The sequence below is a fragment of the Nestor notabilis genome, unplaced genomic scaffold (assembly GCF_000696875.1).
Source record: "Nestor notabilis isolate BGI_N333 unplaced genomic scaffold, ASM69687v1 scaffold29584, whole genome shotgun sequence".
NCBI classification, from domain to species: domain Eukaryota; kingdom Metazoa; phylum Chordata; class Aves; order Psittaciformes; family Psittacidae; genus Nestor; species Nestor notabilis.
The window spans coordinates 56,491-74,743 of NW_009926466.1; the positions used below are offsets into that span (position 1 = coordinate 56,491).

At 40.5% G+C, this 18,253-nt stretch overlaps 1 protein-coding gene across 1 annotated transcript in view; it reads right to left on the minus strand.

Annotated features, from left to right (window-relative positions):
- Window positions 1-18,247, minus strand: part of PPIL2 (peptidylprolyl isomerase (cyclophilin)-like 2) — a gene marked incomplete at its 5' end in the record, with an annotated part of 70,454 nt that extends 52,207 nt beyond the window's left edge. Inside the window, 6 exons of the mRNA XM_010013546.1 lie at window positions 41-132; window positions 2,345-2,396; window positions 16,273-16,324; window positions 16,486-16,548; window positions 17,468-17,513; window positions 18,208-18,247. Of these exons, the coding sequence (XP_010011848.1) occupies window positions 41-132; window positions 2,345-2,396; window positions 16,273-16,324; window positions 16,486-16,548; window positions 17,468-17,513; window positions 18,208-18,247 (345 nt within the window). The remainder of the gene's footprint in view (window positions 1-40; window positions 133-2,344; window positions 2,397-16,272; window positions 16,325-16,485; window positions 16,549-17,467; window positions 17,514-18,207) is intronic.
- Window positions 18,248-18,253: the final 6 nt, after the last annotated feature.

The window sequence follows — 18,253 nt, forward strand, 5'->3', positions numbered from 1 at the left end:
AGTATAAAATCTTAATAATGAAATGCAACAGAGAACCTACCTCGTAGGCAAACACATTTCCAGTTGTCTTGATGGCCACAATATGGGAGTTATTGGTGAATACAGTAAACAGCACTGGACAGTGATATTTACCTGAAGGAGAAAAAGTCTAAATTTTATGTGAAGTCCTTGCAGCTGTTTAGAAATAGCCAATTTCTGTTATCTCTGTGAAGGATATTTACATTCATTTTTAATAGAATATGTAACTTTAGTGTGCATTCAATGGTGTTTTAACCATGCTATGATTCTTGGATGCTAAATAAAAAAAGTAACATTTAAGGGAATTATAAAGCAAGCAATGAAAATGCAGTTTTGAAGCCTACTGCCTTCAATCCCCCAACAAAGAACTTTGTCCAGCTGGCTTGATATCTGTGAAGTACCACAATATAACAGTTATTGTTGTAACCAAAGCTCTATTGATAGCCAGTGTCTTGTAATGTGCCCAGTGCTCTCTTTTCAGTGCTGTTACCACGAATAAAAGTTTAGCTTATATCCTACAAAGAAGTTTGCAGCAGCTGTTGTGCTTTTAGGAGAGGAGAGTATTTTGTATTCAAATGTGGCAAGCAGAATGCCATTAAATCTGAACACGTTTTTCAATAAGGAACCCAGCTTCTGCTCTAATCAAGCTGTGAATTTTCCCAGGAGGGTCAGCATAAATATTAAGCATGTCAACAACAAGCAAACTGATGGAAGGCAATGTACAAGGAAAAAGAAAAATGTCTCGATCATCTCAGCAGAAAGCAATTAGAAGAAGGTTATTAATACTTGATCAGTTTGCTACACCCAGGGGTTTGGGTGAGGCTTTTGCAATAGGTTGGGTCTGTTTGGTTCTTTTTTTTTCATAATTACCATCTGAAAATCAAAACCAGCAGGGAGACCAGAATAGAGGCTGCTCTATTCAGGCAGGAGAGGCAAGCACCTACAGAGTATTTACCATTAACTAATCAGCAAGATGAGGCACTTGGACCTCCAGCACACTGATAATGTCACCAGAGCTGAAGGAAAGCCACTGACACAAGGGTCTGAAGTTCCAGAGGAAGTTAAGGAAGGAATTTTTGGAAGTGGCATCAGGGTATGGCCCAACTGATGGATACAGAAACATGCTGGTAAAATGTGAGGCCTCACCCCAGCTGCATGAAAGCAAATCGCCATGCTTTCAGTTCTAACAAAAGCAGAGCTTCTGAGAGCACACACTTTTTGTCCTGAATAGAAGACACTCAACTAAGGAGGGGCTCATTAAGTGGAAGAAAGTTAATATCTGAAGACCTTTTTCATCATACAGGTGTGAACAGAGAAGATCCTACGTATGTAGCAAACATTCTGCACGTTAAGATTTAAAGAAAAGTTTGCTGATGGAGAGAAATGCAACATTTTACTCTTCCTGTTTTGTTGCATCTTCCCTCGATCAGTTAATGACACAGCATGAACCTTTTTAAGGAAAAAGCTCTTCGGACTGTGTGGCTGTCATCATTCCACTCCAGCATTACAAACTGGACTTCTTTAAGGAAAGAACAGTACTACTGTATCTTTCAAAAACTTTGGCCACAGTGACTATTGATAAGATTTTAACACCCTGCTCTTGAGACAGATGGAACACAAAACACAGAAGAAAACCATCAGCTAGAGAAAAGACCCTGCAGTCGTGGCCTTTGGTGATATAAGGAGACAGACACTCCAGAATTTTATTCCCACCAAGTCCTTTCCACTCTCGTTTCAAAGAAATCATTATCTGCATTGTAAAAGATCAACTCGCCTCCACTCTTCTCTTTTAGTCCTAGCATCCTCTCTTAGATGACAGATTTTATGTATCTTTAACCATGCAGAAATAAAACTTGAGGTTGCTGTTTTGTGTGCTACAATTCATAAAATCCCACGTGTTCATTTAAGTCTAATTCTTTTTACAAACAAAAAGTTGCTCAAAAGCAAGTGAACAGCAAATATTGCCATAGGCTAGTTAGAAAAAAATGATAACATGTTATAGAAATTTAGCCTTTTCTGAAATTTTTCCTTAAAGAGTACTTTACTGCAGCAGCAGCTGTAGTAAAGTGAAAATGCTGAACAATATACAGCTTCCCAGTATAAGGAAAACCAGAAATGGAAATTGAAAGGTAAATGTCACTCACAAGAAGCAGTTATTCTACTAAAAAAATCCCCAAAAACAACATGATAGAGAACACAAATATGTAACTTTACCATGAGTAAGACAATCCAGGATTTATAAAAGTGCTCATTAAGACGAGGAAAACAAACAAGCAAACAAAAAAACCCCACGGGAAATGACTGCACTTACAATGACTGCACTTACCTTCACTGTTTTTAGCAAAATTCAGCTTTATAAGTGATTTGGCATCTAGTTTCTAAAAAAAAAAAAAAAGAAGCAGCAGCATTTTAAAAAATTAATCACAACAGAATCTAACCATGGAAATAAAAGGAGACTGTAACATCAGTGTTAGGATTTTAATGATACATAATTTATTAATAAGATATCGCAAGTTGTCTGAAGCATCAGAGCCCTGGGAATTTAAGTCACAGGCAGCCCACAAAACCAAGGCTGACCAAGCCTGAGAACTGGGAGACGTTTATTTTCAGCGTTGTAGTTTTGACACAGTACAGTGCTAACAGAGTGAACCAGCTTGAGAAGTCACACAGCTGTCTTAGCACAGACCGAAAGGGGAGTTCACATGAAAAGCTAAGAGGGAAAGATGACTGCTGCTGATCAGAAGAGACAATTCAGAAGGGACCTCTGATGAAATTCATAAAGCCAGCAAACCATTTTGGCAATCAGTCTCACTATCTTTTCTGAAATAACTGCAATTTTTCTTTTACTTCTGTAAAAGTGTAGCAGAGCCCACATGATAACTAGCAATAATGAAAAGAAATGGAGGCAAAGAAAGGTGTTTGGGGTCATGAAGGGAGTCTCTGGAGGGGTCTTTGGCCACTTAATCCCCAGGTAGCAATTCCGCAGAAGAGGGAACTGAGATGGCAGCTGAGGTTGGGGTAATGTTCTCCAGTTCCAGAGAGGATGCTGCAAACTAAGCTAGCTCCTGCTCTCCCATGCTTCATCAGAACGTCTATGGCATTTTCCTGTTGCCCTCTCTCTGGAAGGGCTGACAGAGGGAAAGAAGAGCTATCAGGCTGGCAAACACTTTTGGATGATCAAGCTGTTCCCTCCCCACAGCCCTCCCTTAGACATGAAAGCTGCAAGCACACCCAAACCAATGGTGAGCCTTCAGTAACACGACAGGCAAACCCATGTATGCCAGTCCTTTGATAGGGTCTGGGATTTTGGCATCTTGCAGGCATGATGGGGCATACTATGTCTGGGGTCACCCCACCTGCACAGCCCACCAGGATGGTCAGGTAGCACTTGACTGGGGCACGCAGAGACGAAGTCCATGCCCAGCAAGCTGCAAGGCTGAGTCAGGATCTCAGAGATATAAAAAAAACCCCAACAAATGCTTTGATTGTATCAGCTGTCAGAGACAGTTTCACTGCCAAATTGATTGTTAATAGCGCACACAGCACAGGCCTTTTAAAAGAAACAATTGCTTCTCTTCTCCAAACATTCACCTGAACAGCTCAGGGAGGTTTTTATAACCCAGACCGCTCTTTATAAACAGCTACAAGTGGAGACCTCTGCCAGCCACGGTGATGACACTGCCAGTTCAATCATTATGGCAAAAAGTGATACCAAAATCATGTGAAACTAAGCCAGTGGGCTCTTTCTGCCTAATCAAAATTCATGTTCTTGGTTCAGAGAGTACACGTTATCACAGCTGGACACAATCATTTATAGGAAGACACTTCTCAAACTGTTTTCAGCCAACTGGCAGGCTCATTTGCTGCCACAAAGGTAACCATTTCTCTAATTTATTAGCAAGAGCAGCAATGAGGGCTAATAGGAATAAGATGGGAAGGGAAAAAAAGGGGCCAAATTAGGTTATATTATTTAAATGATGGAAGATCAGTGTTTTTCCTTAAGTGGATTCTCAAAAACAACCCCCAAATCCCAGCCTCTGCACACTGCTGGGGTACAAAGACAGACAGCAAAGGCAACAGCAGCTTCTGCAACAACTAAGTGAATGCAGAGCTTTATTCATTTATTTATCTTCCTAAAAGAACAAAATTGTCAAAGTAGTAGCAGAGAAACAGCAGAGTTGCCAAAATGAACATACGATTCTAGACAGATCTGTTCAACCTGAACAGCTATTAACACAAAGCAGCATCCATCTGTGGACATGTTGTGCAACAGCCCAAAAATTATGTTCCAGAAAAAGCTTCTTTAGAAATAAAACCACTGGCAACATTGATAATTTGAAGGAAGGCCTTTAATTTATCTTCCTGGCAGACTTGAGCTATCCCCAAAACGTGTAAGCAATCATCTTTAAACAAAAATGGAAACAGTTCCCTAAGAAACAGTTTAGCACGATCGAAGATTCAGATTTATACCTTGACAGTAATTTAGTGGAAAAGACAGACTAAACTGCTGTACAGACTTTAAAGGCAGTAAAAGCTGTAGTACATTCTTTCATCTATCAACATAAGATCTACTGTTAGAAGTGCTGCCAAGTCCTCAGACTCGCACTCTGTACCCAGGGAAATAGTATGGTATTTCAGGTCACATCTTTCCGTAATATACAAAAAGGTTAGTTTTCAGCATCAGTTACTCATCGTGCATCAGCTGCTTGTGCTGGTATCTGTTTCAAAATGAGGCCAGCATTTATACAGTCTTACATATCAATAGTAAATAAACAGTGATTTTCATATAGGAGTTGAAATACACACACTGCTTGGAGTCTTCAGTATAGAGTTCTCATCCTTAAAGAAGTGCTGTATACGAGCATTATAACTTTTATGGCCTCCTATCAAGTTTGCATAGAAGAAGTGACTTTGGTGTGCCAGTTCATACCCTTTGGAGCAGCTCTGCGTTTTGGCTCAGCTGGCTACAGCTTCGTGCCCAAGCACTCCCACACCAAATCATGAGGGAATTTCCCACTACTGATAAAGGAAGTTGTTTGTGCAGTGTATTTATCAAAAGGGATGGAAACAGACCAAGAGTTGTATGTAAGAAAATATTAGGGGAAACATAACTAGGGCAACACCTCAAAAATACTTTGAGAAATTGATTGACAAGTCTTAAAGCATGGCAAGACAAAAGAGGGATTTAGTGTTTAGTCAAAGGAAATCTTTGGAGAACCAGAACAGCAAAACCAGGTGATGATCTGCTACAGAGGATTGCCATGGCCTATAAAGGCAGCTTAGTGCCTGAGACCAGGCTGCAGGTTTGGTCAACTACACATGAAGCAGCTACAACGAAGGAAGACCCAGCCTGCACGCTGCAACTTCCAATAGGTCTAGTTTTGAAAGACATACACATTACACAAGAAACTATGAAAGAATATGATATAGAAAACCTGTATCTTTTTTTTTTTTCCCCTCTAAAATATTCATTTCACATGAAAATAGGGTTATCTTGTGTGTGGGTGAATCTGCTTTTATTTATTCTCCCTTAAAAGTCAAAGCTTTCCAGCACCACCACACAGTTTGTTGCCATGGAAATGACCATTATGCCACAAACAGGCACTGGTCTTCACAGGAGGAGACAGCAGGAGCGAATGAGCCCTAAGATGAGCTAAAGTACTTGTTTTCATGTCTGTCTTGTTATTAATAAAGCATGAGAGCTCAAATATTGCACACAGAGCTCAAGTTCAAAAATCATTTCCAACCTGTGTTTCCCCAACACACACCTACCATCCAGTTTAAGGCATCTCCAGTGAAGAAAGCAAGGGAAAAAAATGTTTATTAAAATCACTTGATCTAATTAAAATTCTAAATTCTTAACGAAAATGAAAGGCCACAAGCATCTGCCACTTCCCTTAAGCAGAAATAAGAGCTGCATGTTCACTTCTAAAAATATTTTATGCAAGAATACTGGAAAGCAGACGCATTTCACAGCACGTAGTGCCAGCTGCTCCACAGCAAGGAAAGGCTAAAAAAACAAACCCAAAACCCATGCAAGCTCTCTTCTCAGCTGACTCCTCTCTCACAGGCACACTTCCACAAAGGCAGCCAAGGCTACTTTTGGCCATGACCTACTTTCTCGCAGCAGCGCAAAGCCCCACCGCCCTGTGCTCTCATCTGTCAGCTGACAGCACTCGCTCCTGCGGGATCCCAAAGGGCAGCGTCCTGTATTGATACCCAAAGCAGAGGTTACTGCAGCGTGTAGGTTAGTGGGGCACTGTGGCAGCTCGTGGATGAAGCACGCCTATTGTTGCAAATTAAATCATTCTGCATCATCACTGTGTGTTTCATGAAGATATGACCTACAATCCCTGCACATGAATTAGTTACACTCTTTGAATCTCTGGTCTGTGGCTGCGCGATCTTCTTGTTAATGAGGCTCTGACCCTGTTGGATATGCACCAGCCTGAAAAGCAATCAAAATGGGCTCATTTGATTCTCTGTCCACACATGGGTAGAGCTGGTAACTTGCAGCAAGAGTTGTAAGTAAATACAAACTTTCCAGCTCTATCAACTGTAACTGAGTTAGTGTTAAAATGTTCAACACTTGGGGATCAGACACCTTTCTGAATAGCCTCTAGCAGGAACACACAATAACCCAGGGAAGCTATCATGGGGAAAAAATAACGTGTCATGTCTGAACTGGTTGACAAGACAAGGACCAAATCATCCAGTGCTGGCTTGGCCACTTGGTAGGTTCTCAACCAACAAAGCAAGCAACACAGAGTTAGCTCAAATAGAAGAGAAAGACAAACCAAATATTAATATTAAAACACTATGTTGCTTACCACGTACTAAATTTAGCTTAGCAGCAGCAAATTAATTTTGTATTAAATTAGTTGGTTCCTTTAAAGATAAGACCTGTTATTCCCTGCATAAAACTTAATATTTTAAGAAGCCCTCTTACAATTTTCTCTGCTATAAAACCTTCAAGAAATATGGGGATATGACTTGAATGAATGATATTGGAATAACTCCATGTATAATGTTACTTATTCCAGATCTTGTAAATGGATTTAATGATGACAAAAGGCACTGGAAATCTTCAGCAAGCCTACAAATTATGGGAATGTGACTGGAAACAGCAGTGGGGTTTTAACAAGATAAGCCATCTTCATGTAGTTTAATACTTGATGAAAAATTCGGGGTCAGTATCCAAGAGGCCAGAATAGTCTCATGATTCAAGGTATCATTTCTATGTTCAGTTCAACAGCAAAAATGCCAGATATTTCTCATTTGGACAACTGCCTACCAAATGCTAAAAGGATGCCCTCAATTCACATTCTTGGATGAAGCTCCTGTTCAGCCGCAGCTTTCATCTATTACTGAACTGGTTTGGAAATGCACACAAAAGATCCTTCATTACCCACTTCCAGACCACTGTATTTCCATATTTAAATTTTAATTAAATAGACACCATATGGTCACCAAAGCCTTGTCCAGAGAATCATAAAGATATGCTTGATAACACACATGGCTCACAGATACTAGCAATAATGTTGCTCTATCAAAGAGCAAATTAACAGCTATTACCATGAGAAAAAGATGTGTAGTTTCATGTGCAAGATTAAACCTGCAGTCTTAATGCAGTCAGAAGTCTATCAATCCAGAGACCCACAGCCAAATACAACATGATTTGTGGAAAATAAAGCTTTGCAGAAGCATCAAAAAGCTGGTCTCCAATTCTAGTGAAAATCAGGCAAGTAAGGATCTGTGGGAAACCTCATGATGTATCTCATTTAAGGTTAGAGTGTTTCACAGCTGCTAGTTTTTTAAGTGTCACAATCATAAAACCTCATCCAACGTGCACACTTCCACCAAAACACAGAAAAGGAAAAAAAAGAGACCATCTGTTCGGTCTGTAAAACCTAGATGTAAATACTTTCTTGCTGTAAGGGAAATAATGCATTAGGAATAATGCTAAACACATTTATCTGCCTGTGTCCAGAGCTGGATTACTGGACAAAACACTGCCCATCACCACCACAATCCCTGTCATCAAGGTGTGAAGGAGGCACAGCAGCTTGGCCAGCGACTCATGATACCAGAGGGTTTTAAACATCTCCTTTTGATAAAGCACCTGAACAGTAAGTAGAAGCAAATCTCATCTTCTTCACTCTCTTTCACGAAGATAGAGGGAACTTAAAACCAAATTCCCCTTTTAGCACAGATAAAGACTAATTTCTAGTGGTCTTGAGTGCATTACTGTAAAACACAAAGATAGAACTTTGGGAATGGAACTACCATCTATCCATCTGTACACCAGTAACAAAGGAGAGTGGGAAAGTTTCAGAAAACCCAACAAAAAAAGGAGTCATCTTCCAAGTAATCAGCCTCACCAGAACCTCCATCCCCATGACTCCTTCTGTTTTATGACCCTTTCCAGTTATGACACATGACTTTCTGGTCACTTCTTTGGACATAAATCATGTTCTCGTATGTTTCTATCCAGAGGCCTTGAAAATTTATGGTCACTAGTCAAATATTAACTCATTTAGACTGTTGACTAAAAGCTAATAATTTCTGAGGCAAATGAGGTAAGACAACACGGTTCGGTTGCTGCATATTGAAAAGTTCATCTTGTTCAAAGTGGATTCTAGACAGTTGAGCAGCTGTCCCCGACAAAAATGCACCTGGAGAGAGATGCTTAATGATGATGGCTGTAACCACCTGTGCCTGAAAGACTGCTACAGGCCACAGGAACACAGGCAGCAACATTCAACTGGAAACAAAGAAAAAGAGAAAAGGAAGAACCACTGCTCATCCTGGCTAATTTTTCTTTATAAATAAGTACCTACTTCTGAAAAGGCTCAAGCTATCAAGAGAAAATGCAACAAATTATATTCTGAAAGCACCCTTCATGTCTCAATACATACACTGAAACCATTTTCTGACTTACACTATCATAGAATCATAGAATGGTTTGGGTTGGAAAGGACCTTAAGATCCACCTAGTTCCAACCCCCCTGCCATGAGCAGGGACACCTCACACTAAATCGTGTTGCCCAAGGCTCTGTCAAACCTGGCCTTGAACACCACCAGGGTTGGAGCATTCACAACTTCCTTGGGCAACCCATTCCAGTGCCTCACCACCCTCACTGTAAAGAACTTCTTCCTTACATCATGTGTAGTATATTACAGTAATATCAAAGTATTTCAGGAAGAGATTAGAAAATATTCCCACCACTGTACCAGGCATTCACCCAGCATTTACGATGTGTGATTGACTCTGTTCAAAGAAGATAAGTTAAAATTAAACAGATGTAGAGAAGGACAACTGTGACCATTTAGGGTACAGAGAATTTAAAGGCAAGAAGAACATCTGACAGGAAAATACAAGTCTCAGCAAGAAAATGTCAAGAAAGCATTAAATTCCTCTGTACCAAATACACACCTCTAAACACTAACAGACAGAAGCACGATTTTGGCACAAACACAAACGAGAGTAAGCTGGTCAAACCCCAAATTTACAGAAGATATCTATCAGATGAAAACCATCAGAAGAACCTCTCGGCAGCCATAGCAAGGAAAAAGCAAACACTGGTTCAAGACAGAGCATGCAGTGTGCAAAGCAGACTGTGAGAGAGCTGAACACCTCAGTGAGTCTTTCAGTTTTCTGTTCCTAATCATTTCACCCCTCTTTCTGCAACACATGAAAACCAACTAAGCTGGATTTGTCTGAATCATTCCTCAACAACAAAGCTTCCCTTGGATTTATTTCTGTAAGCTTTGTTCTCTGCTCTGTAATAAGCTATTACTCACCCAGAACAAAACTGTATTCCCACCCCCCACTTAAATTTCTCTTACAAACAAACAAGAAATAACCTCTCTTCTCTTCAAATGCACAAGAAAAAAATATGGTAAGTTTAAGGAAAGGGAAAAAAAGGGAGCAATTGACATTTAAAACTATGCAATATCTGAAGAGTTGACTTGAGTTGCAGACGAATTAAGAAATATACTTTGAATTTCAAAGCTGAACATGTGCCAACTTCTTCTGACACGTATGTGAAAAGCCTTCTCTAGAGAAGAATTAAAATTCTCATTTATACATCAGTTATGCTACAACCAAATGAGACCTGAAGTTACTGATCCATCCAAATGATCACTCATTTCCTAACTTGACAATGTAGCACACTACCTGGATTTCAGGTGCTGTACTCTGATGTTGAGGAAAAAAACACAATGAAAGAGGGATATGCCTCACTCCTGAATTTTCCTACATAATGAAAAATATCTCAGTTGGTCAAACTATTTTACTCTTAATTAGATAGTCCCACCAATGTAGGTGTGAAAAACTGATGTGGAGATAGTCTGCCTATGGAGGGCTGCACAGCATTTTCCTCTCAACATACGTAATATGAGGTATTTTGTATTTAGACAAAGAATGAAAATGCTCAGAGTCAGCACAATCTCTCTGGAAAGAGTAAGAGTGAAGAAAACTTTCCAAGAGAAAAAGATTAAAAGTCACAAGGAAAAACTGACTCCAGCTGCAGTGTGCAATCTTTAGACCATCAAAATCCTAAGGTAACGTTACCACCATATTGCAGAAAGGTCTAGACAAGCACCCTGAAAATGCATCACACTGAGCATTATCCACAGCTATTACATTTTCCTGACAATGTATTCCAACAGCAGCTACTGCTATGCTGGCATGAAAGGGGTCACCTTCAAACCACAGATCCTTGTCTGATGACATCCACTATTTGTTGCTCATTATCTAGAAACACACCTGGAACAACACAATTAAAGCAGCAATCTGCAGTAAATTACCCCACAGACCATATGAACTGAGTTACAAGCCGCATTTACTGTTGATTTAGCTAATACAGGCCACATGAAACTTGAACCTGCCCTCTCCCCTGTTCAGGCCAGAGACCCATTCCACTCAACTCGGCACTGGATGTGTTTTGTTTGTGATCTTGATCTCTACATCTCTGACTCAGCAGCATGTGAAGCTCATGCAAACCACTTACAGGAATCCACTCCTGAAACTCATGGGCCCTACACTGATCATTTGATAGAGGTGGAGAACAATTTGTAGTGAGCTGTAAATCCTTGGCTGGAACCTAACCTGTACTTTAACACCTGTTCCTACAGTACTGAGTATTTCCCATACTCCTGACATGCTGCAGTTTCTTTATTCAGAATATTGTAAAAGAAGAAAAAAAAAATACCTAAGGCCTCTTCCTCATTATGTTCACTTTTTGGGTGAAGAACCATCTATCAGTGCTTTCTGTTTCTGTATCTGTGCTTTCAAAATACATACACAGTATAAACACTTCTATGTTTAAGGAAGTTTCACCTTTGCTCCAATTTCTGCGTCCTTTTCAGGCAGGATTTCCGTTATTTAGACAGCCAAAGGCTTTCTTAGTGCATGTAAACAAGAGTGCTGTAAAGTTGTTTGTTCATCTTTAAAGTGGGATTTATAAATCCAGTGGTAAAAAAGTAATCTTCTCCATAACCTCTCCATTAACCTCGTCAGCAAGGTTCTCTCACCACAAGACCAGCAGCTGTTTTGTATAAGACTGACTGAAAACTAGTTGATCAAACTGGAAAGAACCCAGGATTTCAAAATAAAATGAAGGAATAATAGCCACCAGCATTTGGGAAAGGAATTAGCTAATAAACATATTTAAGGAATGTATTTGAGAATGACTTCCCAGAGTTTTGAAATAACAAGACTTGGTTGCAGGTTTTTCTTCTGAGAGTAAGAAATTTTTGGTTCTGAAAGTGCCTATAATTTTTCAGGCAAGAATCACCCTACCAGCACTATTTCAAACAAATGATTAAAATAAAAGGGCACTGCTCACATTCCTATGTGAGCAATGCTAGAGGGAGGAGGTGTCCACTACAGGCTCTGTCACTGCTGCCAGGCATTGCAGGTACAAGATGTGCATCTCTGGGTGCTTTCAAAGCATGGATCAGACAGGCTCACTGCATGAGACACCTGTACTGCCTACAATTAGTTGATCATATTAGTCATCATCTCACCCCAAGTCGTTTTTATTTGGTAAACACAGGATTAAGAGCGTGGGAGAACAATAACAGATGTTTGTCTTCTTACAGAGCGAGACTTTGGCTACAGCGGTCTCTTCTAAGAAGGCAGATGTCCTGCTAGGAAAAGTCAGAAATTTTCAGCCTTCTGACTCCAAAGTTAGTCCTCACTGTCCATGTCAGTGCCTTATGACACCTAAGAGAAAGCTCTCTCTGGCCTGTAGTTCCGGATCCTAATCTTGCATGAGACAGGGCATGACACAAATTGTGCTCTGCCTCTTTCAGTCCAGAAACGTGACTCCTAGTCTCACACGTCCACCACACAGCATCTTCAGGTCTCTTAACCGGACTCTTAGGCATACATTAAGCCCAAACTAAATTAACTCAACTGAATCCTGTTTGCCCTTCAAGCCATACATACGCAACTACTGCTCAGCTGCACGTGGCCCTTACCAGGGGGATTGCCTCTCTGGGTTATGCAGGATCAGCAGACACATGGATTTTACTTTGCTGTCAGCAGTGCAGAAAGAATTCACATAGGTGACCCCTCTATGAGAGTTTAAAAGCAGATGCACTTGAAACAGTCACAAAATTGACTTTGGACCAAAGCCTTGGAAGCAGAGATAAACTGACTTTCAACTGTCAGAAAGAACTAAATTCCCACAGAAAAGGGGGAACTGGGGACAAAGACCACAGCTACTTCTAAGACAGCGGAAGAGAGGTATTTGGCCAGGAGCCTTGAATGGGGCTGAAGTACAACCACAATAATCTGGCCTGCCCACATGCATTTAGAATGTCACTGAACCAGAGTGGAAAAATAGGTATTTACATCAGATACATTACAATACAAAAATAGCTCAGCCCACATACAACAAATCCATGCAACAAAGCACAATTTCCTTGAAATTCCTGTCAAAAGGCATACTGATCTATCATCTGTTCATATTTGAGATTTCAACAAACCAGACATGCTCTGACCAATGTCACTTCTCGGAAACAGGTACTTCAGAGCCCAGCTGGCTGAGTTGTGTGGGCATGCTGGTCAGGGCTGTCCTATCACTGCTACATGAAACATTCTGGCAAGCTTACAACTATTTGCAAGCCCAAGAAGCCAAAGTGCTGTTCTTAGTAAAAAGGAATGAGCTAACTATGACTTTCCTCTTTATTTTATGCAATTTTAGCATAAACATAAGCTAGAGCAGCGTCCTGACAAAGCTGACAAAAAAAAGTAAGTGAGCCAATGCCATCTGACAGGCTGTAGTTCAGCTACAAGAGATGTGTGTTTCTTCCAAAATTATTGGCCTAGTAACAGAAGTATTTTTTACCCCAAAGCATTCTTAAAAAGGATGGGGGGAGGGAAGGAAGTAAATTTAAAGTTGTTTTCTGGAATAGCTCATGGAAAACTCCAGACAAAGGTCAATGGAAATTTGTTTCTCCTAAAAGGATAGGCATAGTGGTGTCCATACTGCACCTCAGGAGATGCTCAGAAAAGCAACAAAAAATAAACCTGAACCATGAGGAAGTATAGGGGAGGAAAGCAAAGGAAAAAAAAAACATTTTAAAAGTATCAAAGAATAACTAATCTTGGCATTGCCAAATTTCTTTAAAAAGGAAGACTGGTCCAATAAGTTACAATTCAGAAGACTCAGAGAAGTCACATGTAGATCAGTTCACAAACATCCAATTAATGTAAGACTAGCACAGCCCTACCCCCTGGGAGCACTGTGAAAGTAAATATATTAATGATTGCAAGGCTCTCCGGCTCTCCACTGAGGGCTCCACTTCAGGAATAAGACAGCTAGACAGGACTAGTGAGTACCACAAGTACACTGTTAACAATGCTGTATCCAAATAGCCTATTGACTTCTCTAAAATGTTTGGCCTGTAGCAAACTTTAGCAACAGAAGCACAAGCCACAAAGGATTTAATTTTTATTCTTAACTTAAGGGCGAAAATAAGGAAAAAATTCTGCAAGCCCCCATCACCAATGACAAATGATTGATTTGTGCAAAGTAACTTCATAAATCACCATACAAAACGTGGCACTGCAGCTAATCTGGCTCAATTGCTTCTAAAACAAACCCAGGATCCTGAGTTTCTGCAAGTCACCAATTCATTACAGAAAATATTTCCTGGTTTCCAAAATGAACAAGCTGTACAAGTAACAGAAGGTGCACACACAGCGACAGATGAAATAGAGGGCAGTACAGTCTAGAGATGCCCAAGCTCCTCTCTGACTTCCTCTGCTACCTACACTGCCTCACCCCAGCACCTCCATCCCCTTCTAGTCCATCGCCATCCTCCCCTTCCAAAAAGCGGAGCCAGCCCCCTGGGAAATAAAAGGCTAAATTACAACTCTTCCTTCAACCCCAGTCTTCAACGTATAATTCCACAGGGTTGGATTCAGCAGGGCTGTTTGCTGCTCTGGAGAGCAAGCATATCCTTTTTCTTCCAAGTGGTCTGGAACACCTTTGTCCTGTGGAAGAGAGAGCTATACAGGACAAGTCTACCACTGATCAAAAGGGAAGAAAGAAAGGGCTCCCCAAACAGAGCAATACAGAGGAAAGGGGGCTCATATTGCGGTGAGCTGCAGGTGCACTGCAGATCAGCTACAGAAGCACAAGTCTGGGTAAACTAACATTCCAAAGTCCAACTTCATTTGAGCATTTTTGGTTCACCAAATATATTCTGCACAATCTCCCTTTCTTCAGTTACACAAGACCACTAGGCATGTTACACTTGCTTAGCATTTACCCAAAGTAATTCTAAACCACATCACAGTTCGCATTCTGAAATGAGAACAGGTGTCATGGAGCTGCTTTGGGTGAAAAAAATTGATCTGGCAAAACCCCAAAACTCCCAACGAATGCACGAGGCAGAAAGGTGGTGAGAGGCTGGTGAAAACAAATGAAATAGCTGTAATTCCACTGCTTCTCAACAACACACTGGCCTCTTCATGTGTGAAGACAGACCTGCAATCATCTCTCTATCACACAAACACACCTGGAGTTTGCTATAACTGAAGAGATTGAGTCTCAGACAGCCTGTTCATGTTTAGAGCTTGGAACGCTGCATCTGTATTTAGCTTCTCCTCGTATCTGTCTGCTGGGAAAATCTTTAATCAAACACAAGATGTTTCAAAGGTAATCTCACACCACAAAGCCGTCTGCAAGCAAACCAACAATCCTGTGCAAAGGCTGCCACCTACTGCTCGGGAAAGTAACTGCACTTACCAAATGAAAAGGCAAGTTTCAGCAGCCCGAGCAACAATTTCTGTCTAAAGTTTTCTTCTATGCCCTCACAAACAATGCTCTCAATCTTTTAACACAGCAGAAAAATTAATTCCAACAAGGAAATAGTATTTCCAGTACTTCATATTTATCTGGTGCTTTATAGTTTCACACCACTACGGAAAATAATCCCTTCAAAAAGACCATTTATGCAGAAAAAGGGAGAAAAATCACTAAGGCGCTGATCATATTGTGAAATCCCAGTCTCACAGCGAACTATCACAACAGAAGCTGGTCAGAAGCTTTCTGAAATGTATTGTCAACATAACTCAAAAGATTTTGTAGCTTAATCTTACCATCCATAATATCATCTATTAATCTCTTTAATCTGCGTAACATCAAATATCCTTCTGTTTAGGAAGCACTGTAAGTTTAGTCACAGATGGAGGAGTGAGCTTGCCAGCCCCTTGCCCTGTACAGACTAAAATTCTGCTTATATGAGGCAGCAGGACAAAGTCTTTTCCATCAATGACCAGTTGGGCTTCCTGAGCATCACTAGTACTAATATGAGAGCTCCTGTTTCCATCTATACAGACTTTAATTATGCCACACCTGTAAGAAAGGGAAGATACCTTGGGAATTTATATAAATGAACTGCACATAGTACACTGATTACAATTCTCCTTCTTCCACACACATGGTCTGAGACTGATTATTTTCCACTACGAAGATCATTAGCAGGATGACAATGAGGGGATATCAGGTCTCAAATCCAGAAGCCCTTTTTTCCTCCCAGCTAAAACAACATCCCTAGTAAACCTCTACATTAATTTCAGCAGAGTTGATCTCACAAATATCATAATTCAAAACAGCACTCCTGTTCAACTTCTCTTGCTCTCATTAAGGCATTTTGTTTCTTCCACATGTTAAATAGGAAACAGAATAAAGAAAGCAAAGATGTCATGTGAATACACCCATTGTTACTTACTTCTCCTGTGATTGGATTGGTTCCATATTTCTTTATCCAAGGAACAATGCTCCTGAAAAGAGAAGGGATAAAATAATAAGTGACAAGCATCATCAGAAACCTCTGTTGATGGGCATGATTACTTTTGCCAACTTGCTAAGATCAAATGGTGATCACACAGCTGTAACCAGTTCAACATCACAAAAATAAAGCTAAGTACAGACAGTAACTTACAGTATGTCAAAGACTGTCCCATCTGGTGTGCAAACTGGGTATTCAAATGGCTGCAGAGACAAACTAGGAAAAAAAAGTACACATTCTTTTTAGCAAAATCAGCTGGAAATCATGATGACAGAAGCAAATTACATTTTGCTGACTTGCACATTAAAGCAAGGCCTATCCTAATGAAAATACTGAGTGACTGCCAATACCCACTACCTGATTCTACATAACATCATGTTAATGACAAACCCAGGAAGGTAACTGGTGCAGTTCAGTAATGTGTAGCTGCCAGCACTCACAGCCATAGAGCCATGGGATGCTGTAATACTCTCCAGCACACTTCCACTGACATGTTGGGTCCCACTGACAAAAAAAAAGATGGTTCAAGCAAAAACACTTGATGTCTTTGCACTGAAAAGGACCAAGAAGTAACTGGCATTCATATTCAGCATGCTGTAAGGAAGCTTCCATAAATGAGCCAGCTTTTAGCCAAGCAGCAATAGTTTGCAGATGAACTATTCAATTTACAAGAGGATTTCCAATCCACCTCTACTAACTCCTCTCTTTCATTCCAGCACTTCAAGCAGTAAACTCTAAACACAAAAATTAACATAAATATTGCTTCAATCTACCCAATCACTGCCTCAGAAAGATGAGTGACTGACAAAGCATATTCTGAGTAATGAAAGGTAGGTTCAAGCTCCAATTACACACATCTGAAAGACTGAAATGTACATAATAATTGTTCTGAATTATTTTATCACCTGTGTCTTCTTTAGCCATCAGCTCCAAACTCTGCAGACACTAATCATAGGAAGTATAGACACTGTTTTAGTTCTTAATGAGTTTTTTCTTGCTGCATTACTATCACAGCAGGCACAAGCCAATGAAAGCAACTACCTCAGAGGAATATATCTTCAGTAATAGTTCAGCATCAACAGCCTGATAAATAGGTCTGTCAGTTAATGATGATAATGTGTATTTGTTGTCTTACCTGCAGTGATCAAACGACAAACGTCTAAAATTAGTTCGTGGAAGGTCTGTTGAAGAGGAAAGAAAAACAAAAACAAAACAACACAACAGAATTGTAATAAATGCACAGCAAATGCTCCATCTCTGGCAGTGTTCAAAGCCAGGTTGGACCGAGCCTTGGCCAACATGGTCTAGTGTGAGGCGTCCCTGCCCATGGCAGGGAGGTTGGAATTACATGATCTTAAGGTCTTTTCCAACCCCAACCAGTCTACGATTCTAAAGTGAAAAATAAACATTCGAAAGTTACATTTTGCTACATACATGGTGGCAATTTACTGATAACAAGGATAAATACACTAAATTTACATTGATAATAATACTTGGACAGGGCTTTGAGTAGTCTGGTGTAGTGGAAGGTGTCCCTGCTTGTGGAAGGGGGCTGGAACTAGATGAGCTTTAAAGTCCCTTCCAACCCAAACCCATCTGTGATTCTATAAACCTTACAAAACTGTAACTAAAATCGGATTTCTCCCGCAGAGCACAAGTACACTCCTAAAGTAAAGTTACACAATCAGAAAAGCATCAAAACAGAGCTCTGACAGACCGACAGCACCGAGTTGATGTCTGATAGTTAACACTCAAGCTCTGCCCTCGCAGTGGGCACAGACCCCGGTGGAGGCCGGGACATTAACTCGAGTTTCTGCCGGTGTTCACGCCGACGAGCACCACGAATTAGGAGCAGAGGCCCCCTCGCGCCTTTACCTGCTTTCTTGCCCCCGTAGAACTGCGTGTACTCCGCGCACGTGAT